At 37.5% G+C, this 14,345-nt stretch overlaps 1 protein-coding gene across 4 annotated transcripts in view; it reads left to right on the top strand.

Moving 5' to 3' along the window:
- The window catches only part of BRAF (B-Raf proto-oncogene, serine/threonine kinase), an 82,713-nt gene that overhangs the window by 42,953 nt on the left and 25,415 nt on the right, over positions 1-14,345 (top strand). For all 4 annotated transcript variants that reach the window (XM_042837644.1, XM_042837647.1, XM_042837646.1 and 1 more), the window contains exons 6-9: positions 772-920; positions 1,998-2,117; positions 10,152-10,311; positions 11,893-11,929. In XM_042837644.1, coding sequence (XP_042693578.1) covers positions 772-920; positions 1,998-2,117; positions 10,152-10,311; positions 11,893-11,929 — 466 coding nt within the window. The remainder of the gene's footprint in view (positions 1-771; positions 921-1,997; positions 2,118-10,151; positions 10,312-11,892; positions 11,930-14,345) is intronic.

Genomic DNA, 14,345 nt, shown 5'->3' with positions numbered 1-14,345 from the left:
AATAGAAGGTGCTAGACAGAATCCATCTACACCATTCTGGCTCCATACAAAATACTGAAAATAATGTTTTTCACATTGATAAGACCGGCCTTTTATTTAAATAAAGAAGTGAGTAATCAAAACTCTATTTGCGCAAGCACCTTAAACTATTTTGCTCAAGCTAACTTGGCTAGCTAGATTAAACTCTAGAACATGTAATATCTCTGAATATCCTTCTAAAATCTAGATTATTACATGTATTAATATTTGTATGTACCATTATTCTATTGTATGTATGTATGTTATATATTGATTATGTATGTTATATGTTAAATACTGCTAAATTTGAAAATGAAACTAAAGTGGTTTTTTTTTTCCCCTGTATTTTCTCCTTCTTGCAATTTTAAATGTTTTCAACAAGAAACAGTAGCTACAAGCCATCTGTGTCTTTCCAGTGCTGTAGATGTTAGATAGAAATGTTATTTGGCTCCTGGAAAAGTTAGAGGATAATCTTTCAGCAGTTTTTGTTGCTACAGGTTGTTTCCAGTTAAATTCTGAACGTTTGTCTCTAGCATGATAATACAGTGTTTTTCTTCAGATTTGTTGCTGCTTTTCCTGGGGCTACTGACGTTTTCATTCCAAGAACATTTTAAATGCATGAAGATAATTTCAAAAAAGACAACTTTTTTGTTTTAACAGATAAAGTTTTAGTTTCACCATAAAAAAAAAAAAAAGTGTGTATTAGGCTTACAGAAGGATTTTGTTTAATTACTGTTATTTTTGACAACATAGGTACGAAAAACATTCTTCACGTTAGCGTTCTGCGACTTCTGTCGAAAGCTGCTTTTCCAGGGATTCCGATGCCAGACGTGTGGCTACAAATTTCACCAGCGCTGTAGTACAGAAGTGCCACTGATGTGTGTTAACTATGACCAACTCGAGTAAGTCATCGTATTTTGCTTTCATGTTGAGCCGTCGATTCAGCTGATAGCTCTCCGTGATTTCTTATGTTAAATCTGTAATTCAGGAAGTCAGAAGAGGTGCCTGAAAATCTATAGGAGCTCAGCTGTTCTTGGGAGACTGCTTAATTCCTATTCTGTCAGTGCTGGTTCAGACAACCAGGTCATATATGTAAATTTTTTTGCTGGACTATGAAATGTTTCCTTGAAGCGTGAATAGAGTGGCTGAGCATTTGACCGTTTGAGACAGACTTCTCATTGTTCGCAGATGTAATTCTTAATCAAAACTGGTTCTTTATTATGGGATGGCAAGGGCCTTGTTTAAATGTTTAGATACGGTTTTATTTTCTTCAATCTGAAAAAAAATGTTGAGAGATGTGAATTTAACTTGGTCACATCACAATTGAATATAAATCCATATGCAAGTTTGCCTAAATAAGAAGCATAAAAGAACATGCCCCGAACTTTCATGTGTTCTTGAATTGAATTATTGATTTGTGTAAGCCTTTGACAAAGTGTGAGCAGAGGCCAATAAATCTTTTCATTTAAAGAATCACTTAAAATGCTAGTTTTTCCCTCAAATGTGTATTTAATTTTTTGCTTATGTTGATATTTACAGCTGTTTCCTTGGGCACCTTCATAAGGTGTGATCAAGACTTACGGATAACCTAGTTTATCCATATTTAAGGTTTGGTTGGTTGTTTTGGGGGTTTGTTTTCTTTTTTTTTTTTTTGGCATTTGATTTTGACAATGCATCACTGCAAACATTCAAACTGGGACCTTTACTCAGTGTATAAGTTGCATGTTCTCAAGGAACCAGATATTTCAAGAAAGAGATTAAAAAATTACTTTCTGAAAATACATCCTTTGATCCTTTCTCTAGTAAATAATACTTATTAAATAACTTTCAATGTAAGGTGTAAGCATAGACTTCATTTTTAAAAATTAGGATTTAATCAGTGCTGGATTTAAAAAAAATTTTTCCAGTCTCTTGAGTGTTGTGGAATCTTCTGGGTTTTGCACAAGTTCGGTTGTTTTTGTTTTGTTTTTGCCTCACAGTTTGCTGTTTGTCTCCAAGTTCTTTGAACATCACCCCATATCGCAGGAGGAGACCACCTTAGGAGAGACCACCCCGGCATCAGGATCGTACCCCTCCGTGCCCCCATCAGATTCTGTTGGGTATGACCTTATTCCTGCTCTTTAATACCATAACATTTCAGTATTGTATGCTTAGAAACTTTCAAAATACTGCTCTGCGACCATCTCTACATTTCTTCTGTGATCTGGCTTGTCGTGCAAGTACGTCAACTTGTGCTTAACTTCAAAGAAGTGAATGTTTTCATTCACTTGAATGACATATATCAATATACAGACTGAAATTAAGTGCGTGTTTAAGTGTAGAATTGGGGCCTTACCTGTTAAAGGGAATTCTTTTCTATGGTAGCACAGACCTGGTCTAAACTGGAAAGATTTTATTCTTCAAATCAGTGCAAACTAAAACGCTGTCTTTATAAATTTGTTTAGTTTGTGTAATGAAATGAAAATTTATTTGCCTTGGAGTGACAAACCTCTGTTTCAGAATAAGCCACAGCACTACAACATTGATATGCATAGATGCCAAGTCAAGGTGCTTTTTAACATACACATAGCTTTAGTATTGTCCAGACCAGATGTCCTCCTATTTAGATGCTGGGATGTACCAAGAGTATCTGCTTGCAGATCCAGATTTTGTAAAATCAGACTTCTCGAGTTGATTACAGCATCCATCCCCTGTATTCCCAACAAAGATTCTGGCAGTTTTCTTTGTGGAAAGGTAATGGATCATGTTTAGATTGTGATCCTAGTAATTAAGAGATCATTGACAACTAACATTAGAAAGTGGAACAAATCTCCAGGAAAGATGAATTCAAGGATGTGTATCAAAGTCAAGAATCGTGATACAAATTTATTAAAGCACCAAAGATAAAAGCCTTCAGGAAAATGCTCCTAGGACATGTGGTACTCTGTGGAGATGAACTGAATTTGGCAGAGAAGCTATCTTGGAATGCTGTGCATTGTGCCTGACTAAAGCAGAAACACAGTTGGAAGCTGCACAAGCGCCTGAGGACTCCGATTGGAAGAAAAATTCCCTGAACAGCTGAGACTATTTTATGAAAGCTCAAATACGATACATCCCAGGAAATAGATTGACAGCGCTGCAGAAGGAACTTCATTTGGTAAGTAGAAAGAAAGACAATGTTCTTGTTTGTAATAAGTTGTGAAGTTTCAGAAAAATTTTGGAATTGCCTCTTCTGTGTAGTGAATATTGTTCTTATATACTGTAGGTTAGTACAGCAGATTGTGGGCAAGCCTGCTGAAACAGTCTTGTAAGCTAAGCATGCTTTGGCACTGTCATGATACATCTGAAATTAAAACCAAGCCAGAATTATTAATCTGTGATGCAGCTTGCTTGCACCAAATGTGTTAAACACGTGTGAAGACCAAAAGGGACTATACAGCACCAGTCCTAGTATTGTTGTATATAGTAAATTTTCCTGCTTTACAGTTGCCACTGCCCTCACAATTATGATTCTTACTGGTTCATGAGGACACAATGGGATGAATTATTTTAGTTTATACATGCAGTCTGTGGAGCAGGCTTAGTTTTGTGAAATGAAAACTGAAAGGAAAAACTGAAACAAATGATGGTTAATACCTTAAGGTTTTAAAAGTTTTTTGGTTTTTCATTTGTGAAGTTAAATAAACTTGCTGATTTAGATTATAGAGGTGTTTTGTTGTGTTTGCTTTAAGGTATTTTGTAGTTTTCTTTAAGATTAATGTATCAGTAAATAGTTGTGGCTGCAGGAGCTGTTAAAGGTTTCCAGCTCCCCACGTTTTTAGTTTCTTTCCTCTGCTCTACACTTCGTTTTTAAAACATAAAAAGGCATGCAGCATGCCTTCAAATTCTTTTGAAGATGGTTTATGATTATGAGTTGTTCAAAAAGTAGTGTGCGTGTTACAAAGGCATGCATTTTTCCCCAATCATTTGTATTGGCACTGTTTTCTTTCCAGAAGCACTCACACGCTGTTGTATGAGCATATAGCACTGTCTGTGTATTTCTCCAGTTATCTTTTTTTTTTTTTTTTTTTTTTTCCCTTCTTTAATAATACTTGTCTGCTTTTTTGGGATGTAATTGTGGAAAAACTAATTTCAATGATTATTTTTGACAGTAAATAAAAAATGCTGGCCTTCTCTACAAAATCACAGACATGGTTTTTGTTAAAGAGTACAATATGGGGCAGCAGCCGAAATGGAATCAAAAAGTCTGACATTTAAGGTTGTCTTTACTGAGAAGAGTGTAAATTAATAAAATTTTGTAGAGTTGGGCAATGGGACTGAAAATATGAAAAACTAGTGCTTTATTAACACTGTTACTAGTTTAATAACTGCTCCTTCAATTTCTCTGTTCTCCTCGTAGCATTTTGCATGGCACAGCCTACAGAGGAAGGGATGTTACTAATTCTTTGGTAAAAAGGAGGCGAACATCCTTCATCTTTAGCCTTGTGAAGGGATTCCAGCAGCAGGAAGGTGTCCAAAGAAAGGAAGAATTCGTGTTGCAAGACAAGCTCAAGAGCAAAGCGTGTTTGACATGCTGAGAAGTGGTCAAGGGGTCAAATGGAGAAGTTGCAAAGAGGAAGGGACATACAGGAAAAGAACGATGGACATGGTGCGAAAGCTGATAAATGTGCTGGAGAACTGTGCTGCACTTTGCTCACATGTAACATCTTAAATCAGTCCAGTCCTGTAGCCTTCCATTCCTCCAACTGTAAGCAATAGGCAGTTCTTGCGTATGTTCACCTGAAGATAAGAGAGCATATATAATCTTGCCTGCACATTTCTGAACCCTTTACAAAAATGTGTCCAGCCTCAAGATCAGGTCTTCTGTTCCATTTTTGTTCTTTCAGTTTGCACTATTGTGTTGTGCCCAAGCAGACAGTTATAATCTGGACTTAACTGGAAAGAGCTATTAAAGTGTAGGTGTCCCTAATGATAGCCATTTGTAATAAAACTGAAGTACATAAACTATATAATACATTGTATTCATTTTATTCATTGCACTATCATAAAGTTTCTACTGCATCTATGCTCGTAAAACATGAGCACTGAATTTGACTGAATCCAGTTCACTGGATCTTTTATATATATATTCATATATATATGAAAAGGATATATATGAAAAGGAGAGAGATTAGCTATTCAAAATATTCCAAAGTTGTCTTTTTCTACTTCTATCCATTCTCTCAGATGTTGTGAAGTTGGGCAAAACTCAGCAAACCCATGAGGCAGATATTATGGCAGGGAAAGTAACATGTAGAATGAGGGGGTGGGGGGCTGTATGATCAGACTTGAGTAGCACAGAGGCAGGCTGGACTTGATAAAAGCTTCTGCTTTGCTTGAGGTAGGATGCTGCTGGTAAGCAGTTGGCAGAGTCTTTGCTCCCTGATAAACAACATTTCATCATTAATGTTCTACATTTGAAGAAGGAAGAGGGGACTGCCTGGTGCACTGTTCTTGGAGGCTTGCCAGCTCCTGCCTTAAAGCAGGCTCTAACCTATGATTAAACACCTCTGCTTTCCTTTCTGTCTTCCAAATGTTCACTGATTATTCTGCCTCAACTGAAGATACTTAAATGTCTGGAAAAGCTTCTGAAAAGCCAACAAAACAAAGACGCGTTCTTAAGAGGTTGCACTTTAGTGTTACCATTTTGATCTGTTTTATTGTGCAAAACAATGGTTTTTGCCACCAGACCTTTTCTAAGCCACTCCATAAAACTGTTAGCAAACTTCCTGTGTTGTCAGATGTGGTATGCTGCCTTGATGAGCTGGAAAGGCTTGGCGTTAGAATCCTTAAACAACTCATCTTTGTTGTGCACAGCAAGTGGGGGAAACATGTTGATCTTCAACATTTTATTTGCAAGAGCACGGAGACCTGAGACCTGGCTTGAAGGACTAGTGACAGCTCTGTGGGTCCTCTCAATAGCCTCTTGTATATGAAGCAGTCAGAAGTTTTACAAAAACATTGCAAAGCTCTGATCTGGACTCAAAGACAAGTATGAATGCATACCATTGGGATAATCATATTTTACACCTACAAAGTGACATGCTTGAGAACAAGTTACCATGATATTAAGAAGTGCACTAATCCAAATGAAGCTTTGCCTGTTGAAGATCTGTCCCATCACTGTTGCTAGTGTAGCTGAAATATCATTCCAGATCATTACGTCCACGGGAACTGTTTGAAAATGGAAGTGCACAGTGCTTCTCATTAGCAAAAAGCAAAGCCTGTACTGTGATGTAAATGCAATGGTAGTCCCACGTGTACTTTGACTCGTAATAGCTTGGTAAGGATGCATCTACTGGGTGTCCTGTTCTAGTAGCAGTGCTGTTATTCCACAAGGGAAGTGGCATATGCACTATGACTGAAACAGTGTTAACGTGAATTTTCAGTTAGGGTCTTCGTCTAACTGCAGCAAAACAAAACTTCGAACAAAAATCTCTTTTGAGGAAAAATCTTTCCTGAGTAGACCAGCTCTTAAATACCTGGAAAGCAAGTTAAAGAAAATCAAGGGTAATTTGTATTAAAATTATCTTTCATATTCTTGAAGAGCGCTAGTTTGTAAGTTCTAAGATATAAGAGAGATGCTGTGTATAATAATACTGTACGAGTTTGTTATATCTAAAGTAGTGTATGTGGGCAATTCTGAGTTACCCTTGTTTTTACCAGTGGACCCAGTTTTGTGGGATAGCAAATCTGTGGACGTATTGACATTTGCTATCATTGACAAAGGGTGAAAAGCTGCACCTGTCTGTAATTAGTAGCCCCAGTTAGGTAATTCAGCCTTACTTTCGTCTACTGACAAAACCTCTTTGTTCTCTCTTGATAAAAAGGAAGGGAACAGTGTGCTTATCCCAAATCCATGTTATAAGGAAAAAGTACGTTCTGTTGTACTGCCAAGAAAGGTTATAATTTATTTTAAAAAAAGTTGAGATTTGACAGCTCCATTAGCTTGTTGCCTGGGAAGCTGAGACTCATTTGTTGCAGGAATGCCCACACTTAAGTAGCTGGAAGAAAGTATGGTACAACCTTTCTAATAAGTCAGAATATTGACCTTCTTATCTGTAGGTCTCTTCTAGCAAGGGAGTTGACTGCCAGCTGCTTCAAAGGCTGCAGGAGCAACAGAAACTCAGATCCTTGTATTTAAACTTCTCTGCTTCTCTAAGCTGTGGTCTTCTTACAGTGAACAGTACTTTGCAGAGCTGTGCTCTAGTTGTCTTTTTTGTTTTTTTTTTTTTTTCCCCAGTTTGTTTGCTGGCACTTAGTCCTTCAGCATAGCCTGCAGATTTAGTGTCGTAACTTGTCTGGAGCGGGCAGTGCCATCCTCTCATAAATTAAAATAGCCATTCCTTTTTGCTTTGTTGTCCCTTCCGTTCTCCTGCAGCAGTTAAGTTAGCCCATGTAAGCATGGGCTTATGATATCTAGGAGCATCACTGTATACCTTGTGATGATGCCTCTCCTGTGGCATTGAGGCAGATCAGGCACACAGGAGGAGGCTGCTGGTAATCACTCCTGAGCTTGTGGTCTCAGTAGGCCACCCTTGCTAGCAACCTTTTCTGTCTTTCTCTTCACTAGTTACCTTTTTAAAGCCATGTCCACGTTTAGCAAAAAATATTCTGCATTTTAGTGAATGTCCCAAAAATACTATACAACCAAAAATCCTGGTTGTATAGATAGCGTACGTAACCATGTTTTGATTCTTTTGTGTCTTTCCTCTTGGTAGCAGTAGAGCCAAAAAAGAGAGCTCTTTGTCAGTCTGTAGGTTTTTTCCTAAAGATCTGACCTGCCTCCAGGATTCCAAGAGTAGAAAAAGATATTCAATTTGTTTTTAAAACATGACCTGATGTAGCGTGCTATCTGTGTTAGCAGCGCGGTAGGCTTGGTGACCTGTGTCCAGAAACACAGGCATATTTGTGGATTCTTTTAGTAGATGACCATTTATGACTCAGAGGAAGATTTAATTGAACCAACATTTCTGAAATCGTGTGGTGTTTCTTTTTTTTTTTTTTTCCCTTGGCTAACTCACAATCACAGTAACTTCAATTATTTTTGTTCTAGTTGCGTGGCAGAGCTTAAACATTCTCTCATAGTCAACCGTAATGCAATGATCTGGTGTTTGTTGTTACGTGTTTTCCTTGGTTTCACTGTTTCAAACTCCTCAGGAGGTTTGGACAGGAAACTGCTGTCCTGTCAATGGCAGTTCTGGGCTGGCTGAGACGATTTTCATACTTTTCTGAAATCTCTGTGTGTTCCATCTGACATACTTGCCTTGACGTGAAAATATGGTATCTTGGAATATCAGCCACATCCTGTGCATGCATCTGCAGTGTCCTATCTCCTGATGTGAGTTCTGGTTGCATAATTTCCTTAAAAACATGTTTGGGAATTTTGAAAACTTCCTCTTCATCAGAAAAGTTTTACTCTGTTGACTTCTGAGCATCGTTCGGAAATACTGGGCTGTTGAAAATGCTTCCTCAGAAATCTGTCTAGTGGCAGTTTCAGTTGCTTCCCATCATCTTTGCAATAAATATATTCTTATGTGCTGTTAGGTAATTACTCTCTATTTTTTAATATAGTTTGGTTTTTTTGTTTTTTTTTTTTTTTAGAGCAAGACTGTATGCCTTACCAGTTCTTCCCTCTATCTCATTTCACAAACATAATCTATGTATTTTATTGCAAGGCTAACTACACTGTCACCTGAATTCATTGGCAAATGGTGATCAATTGTGATCTTGAGAGCGAGACCATTCTTGATAGTGAGACTGTAGGCTGGGAAGGAAAAAATGACAGGTACTAATAGTACTGATAGCACTGAGTTCTGAGATCAGTGCCAAACTATGTAAGATCTGTAATAGCAGATAGGTAATAGCATGTCTATTTTGGAGTAAACATTAGAGATGCTGTTGAAAATGTTAGTTGCCCTTGAAAATCTTTGGAGAGGCAGGGACTATTTACATACAGAAGACAGCACCGTGGCCTCTTGCTGCAGCAGGCTGCTCTATGGTTTATTTCTGAAACTTCTCCCTGTGGGCATTGCCTTTGTAGGCATGGTAACCCTTGAGTAGTTTAATAGCTGGGGGACTACTCTGTTAGGAGTTGCATTTTGTATGAATTCTAAAACCTCATTATCAACTATGCAATATATTTTAAGTATGTTTTTTTTCTGAAGGAGGTGACAGATTTCAACTTGTATCCATTGAATAGAATGATGGGACTTAACAGTGATTAACTTTGACTTGAGTAAGAGAGAAATGCCTATTTATTCTACTTTACCAAATTAGCAAGGTAACCAAATAAGTGATGTTCTGCCTTCATATGAATAACAACACAACAACAAAGAGAGTTTGTACATGTTTTGTCTGTTAATGTATATAGACTTGTATCCACATTCATGACTGATAGCAGTTGTGTTACTTCAGAAAACTTGTCTGTATAGTCTGAACACTTATCTTTGAAGTGAAATCTCTTTTGTTGCCTAACTGTAGCACTATAAATAATGTTGGGAATGTTTCACTATTCAAACTTATTTCCTACAAGCTGAGGTGAACAGGTGATATATTTATTTTTAATATCAATTATTCCTATTACGTTGGCCATAATATCATTTATTTATTAACTATTTAATCAGCTTCCTTTGTTGCATAGTAATCCCATCCATATGATTTTTATGACATAATTTGACTTTGATATTGGCGTGAGATGTTAAACATTTTTCTTTATCAAAAAGATGCCATTATAAAGATTGTATTGCATTAACTTTGAAGTGAAGAAACTTAGAGAGTCTCAATATCTGCAGCGCATGTTGAGCTATATTAATTGCTTCAGGTCAGGATTTAATATTACTAGTTAGATACGGTGTGTTAGGATTTGTTTTGGTTTTTAAACTCGGAACACTGTGCAGCCATGTAATCAAGTATTTTGTGCAGCAGAGAGTTGTTGCGATTGACCCTAGGGGAGCAGAGGCTGTTCATTATAAATTGTTTTTATGCAGGCCATTAGACCAGCTGTTTCTTATGTATGTGTTATTATAGTTGAAAAGGATTTACCACACCCACTATGCAGCATTTGAAGCCATTTGTAGACCTAAATCCTCTTTTTCCTTGACTTTGTTTCTCAGACCACCAATTCTCCCTAGTCCTTCTCCTTCAAAATCCATTCCAATCCCACAGCCCTTCCGACCAGCAGATGAAGACCATCGGAATCAGTTTGGGCAACGCGACCGATCCTCTTCAGCTCCCAATGTTCACATCAATACAATCGAGCCAGTCAATATTGATGTAAGTATTAACATTTTGGATCATGAACAGCAGATTTGGTGTTTCTCTTACGAATATCAAGGTGTTAAATATATCATGTGCACACACAAGTACTGTATTTCGAAGCTAATCCTTGGTCTGTCAGAACCTTTGTAGATTCCAAGAAAGAATTTTTTCTATTGAGGGCTATAGGAATACAAATATCTCAACAAGCAGAAGCTACCTTTATATAGGTATAGGCTGTAGTTCAGCCTTTAGCTTTCAAAAAAGCATTCTACCACAAACTACTGCTGTTCTCCATTTTATGATCAGTCTTAAGGCTCATACTGCTACCTGTAAAGCGTTAAGAATGTAAAGGCCAGCAACCATCCTTATGGACCATTGCATGCATTAAGTTAGTTTCTTGGCATGCGAGGTAGTTTTGTTTTTTGCTGTTTTTTTTTTTTTTTTTTTTTAAAGTTTGCTTTACAAGCAATATTTCTGGCGTTGAAGGACATTATTGGAGTTATCTGAGCTCAGATTTAGTGAGTGTTGGTTAGCATTCCATGAACCCAGTATATATTAATGTGAGTGTTCAGAAGCTCTTATGCTTAACATGTTATCCACATTTTTGGGATTTCTGAATGCTGAATTGTAATGCTTAAGAATAATAGTTGATAATAAACATAAGAGCAGCTTGCATCATTCAAAATTTGAATCATGAGGGCCTCTTTCTAATTTTGTTAATTTGTACAGCTTACATTTTTCCTTTGAATCCACTCTTTAGAAATCTGTCATTTGTCAGGTGAATGGTGTTGAAGTCTGTCTGGACACTGAGGCACAAAAATCTATATACGAGCTGAGTGAAAGGTGAAATGTTAGCTGTGTATTAAGAAAGGAGCTTACTGGACATTTGCATATGGCAGTGGTGTAGCTGAGAGGCAGGACTGGTGCTTTTCAGCAGCAGTGCAAATATATAAAGTAATCATACACCCATTTAAAATAAAAAACCTTAATGGTGAAAATGCACCTCAGCCACTAGAATTTTCTTGTGCGAAGAACATCATTAGTGTTGGTTACTTGTAGTCTGGATATATGGTAAAAGATACTCTCAGTTAACAGTGGATTGAAGGTGAAGGAAGTCTTTTGCAGTTAGTCATTTCTGAAAAGAGCAGTGCATCTGGGTATGCAAATGTGGTGCGTTGGTACAAGCATGAAGCAGAACTCGTTTGACTGACTTACCTCAGTACAGGAAATTGGTGTCCCAGCTTCTGATAAGACAGTTCAAATAATTTGTATCACGAACACTGCAACCAGAACGTTTGGTTTGATACAGCTTTGTGCGTTTTGGCCAACTGCATGTTGAAATCAATATTTTTATATCAGTATTGATTTGGGGGGCTATGAGTTTCAGTTTACTACTGGGAGATGCCATTCTAAAGCAAATGGTTTGGAAAAGTTTAATGGTTGTTATAGTTTGGAGTCGCTGGTGTCAGTAAACCAGAATAGGAAACAACTTCTGTTTTGTGACCAGCATATAAGGTCATGGATTATCAATTGGATCGCTCTCAGCTGATTCTGGAATGTAAACGTTAATACTTACATGCAATTTTTTTTTAATAGGACTTGATTAGAGACCAGGGTGTACGAGGAGAGGGAGGTAAGTAGTGTTTAAACTAGCTACTGTGCTATATTTAAATATACAATTCCTCTGTCCTTTCCCTTTGTTCTACTTCCTTCTATAAAACACGGGCACAAAGGAAAATATGACTAGAATTAAAGAATGAATTTGCGTTTGCTTGTCCATTAAATTAGTATTTGTCTGACAAAGATTTGAGTCATTTGCCAGTCATTCTGGGAGTGGGGGAGACAGAAGGAGAAAAAGTTTTGAAGTGTTATCTGGTCTTTTAGTATTAAAATCATCCTGCACTCTTTTTTTTCCCCTCTTTCACTCACACATACATACACACACGTACACAGTCACTCACTCACATGGCTGCATGCAGTTATGCTACAGCTTTCCATCTCTCTCTAAAATTTTTATGCCTATTGTTACCTTCCCACCTGTGGAAACTACAGTAGTTTCCTTTGAAGATTATCAACACAGTATGTGGAGCTTCCATATGAACTGCTGCATCCTAAAGCGGCATGATGTTCTCCAGTTCTTCTCCCCCTCTACCCCTGCTGAAGATGCTGCTTTGCTATACTGCATGCCTGTGCTAATCTTGGACCCAAGTTGTTAGGACCTTAAGTTAAAGCCAGCTCCCTTTATGTTTTCTTTGGTAAAACACAACCCTAATTGACAATTAAGCCAGAACTAGTGGCAGAAGATAGATTAATTTTTCTTCTCATGTTATGCACAAGCCCGGTTGTCAAGTCCTGAGAGGGCTTCTTATATGCTGTATGTATTCCTATGAATATACTACTAATAAAGGAACAGTAAGTTTTGTAGACCTGTGGAAGTTTTTCCAACTCCAGATTATTGACTCAGCCATCTACTACTTCTTGTAACTTGTTTCAGCCGTGAGAAAATTGAGTTACCTCGCTGCAGTCCACCCCGATCTCCAATGTTTTGTACCATGGGCTATCTCTTAACTGTTTCTCCCATCCATGACATGGGTAGGATGGGGCCTACCTACCACTTTGTGGTTGAGGGAGCTGTTTTTTCTTATGCCACTGATAGTACCCTTCTTTAAAAAGAAATTTCCTTTAGCATCCTGCCAGAAAATTAATTTCAAGTTTCCAGTTTTAGCTATTTTTGTGTGTCTCAATAGGTGTGGCTCTCCACAGTTTTGCCCATTTTGTCCAGCATTTAAGTGTTGTGGTATCATGTTGGTTTTAACTTTTGATCATAAACTGTCTGCTTGGCATCTGAAAACAATTGGCAATTCCCATTCTTGAAACGGTGTTTTTAGTAATTGACGTTTTTGTCCTTCGAAGTACAGAAGCAAACTATGAATAGGAGTCAAAGCATCCTAGTTATTTCCCATGACTTCTTTCATTTCTTCTATGTGTCTGTCTTTCTGTCTCTGCCTGCCCGTCTCTTTCTCTCTAACAGCCCCTTTGAACCAGCTGATGCGCTGTCTTCGGAAATACCAATCCCGGACTCCCAGTCCCCTCCTTCATTCTGTCCCCAGTGAAATAGTGTTTGATTTTGAGCCTGGCCCAGTGTTCAGAGGTAGTTGGGCTCTTCTTTCTTGTTTTCACCCAAACAAAATAAGTAAAACCACAGATGCTGTTTGTGCCTCACCCTCACACCGTGTGTATGTAAGTGTGTGAGTTTATCAAAACACCTCTGTTTTTTGCTTGGCCTGGCTGGAATGCTTTGAATGTGCTTTCCACACATATTCACTTTCACGTTTATATGCTTGGAGATGACCGTAAAGTCTGACTTAAATCTTCTAAAGCAAGGAATTTCATAGTTGAGGTATTTATATGGACCAAGACGTAATTTTTTCTAAACAGAGGTCCTTGGATTGCATTGCATTGCAGTGATTTTAAAGACATGTCCTTAACTTAGAATTTCCTTGACTGCTCAATTTAAGTCAGTTCAGTGCTTTAACACTTTTATGTATTTAATAATCTTTATTTTGAAAAGTAATCTAGGAAATCAAATGTGAATTACAAACATTTCCATTGATATCTTGTCAGGTCTTAAGCTTTTCACACAATGTGCCATGTCAACTTTCCACAAGAAATGTATTTTGAGGATTTTTTTTTTTTTTTGATACTACGCTGGGGCCCTGGATGGTTTAGACTATATCATTTTTATTTAGTACATATCCAGTGAAACAACGCTTGCTTGTGTCCTGAACAATGCAAAATAATACTTTTTCATTTTCACACGTCACTGACTCTTCAGTAATTCAGGCCTAAAGCTGTCAATGGATCTGTTTTATTGCACAAAATCCCCATTGGGATTTCATATGCTGGAAAAACCTACTGTTAAGTTATAGCATGAAATAAAAATATTTGTGTATCGATGTATACATGTAGAAATGAATAGTCAAGTGCATGTAGCGTAGTTTTCAAGTGCTACCACCTTGGCTGTTTCAAAGACTTTTGTTGCAGAACAT

The sequence above is a fragment of the Centrocercus urophasianus genome, unplaced genomic scaffold, assembly GCF_019232065.1.
Source record: "Centrocercus urophasianus isolate 14NV4802_14NV808 unplaced genomic scaffold, USGS_Curo_1.0 seq_73, whole genome shotgun sequence".
Lineage (NCBI taxonomy): Eukaryota > Metazoa > Chordata > Aves > Galliformes > Phasianidae > Centrocercus > Centrocercus urophasianus.
The sequence above is the reverse complement of the archived record's forward strand: the minus strand, read 5'-3'. Positions and strand labels throughout refer to the sequence as shown.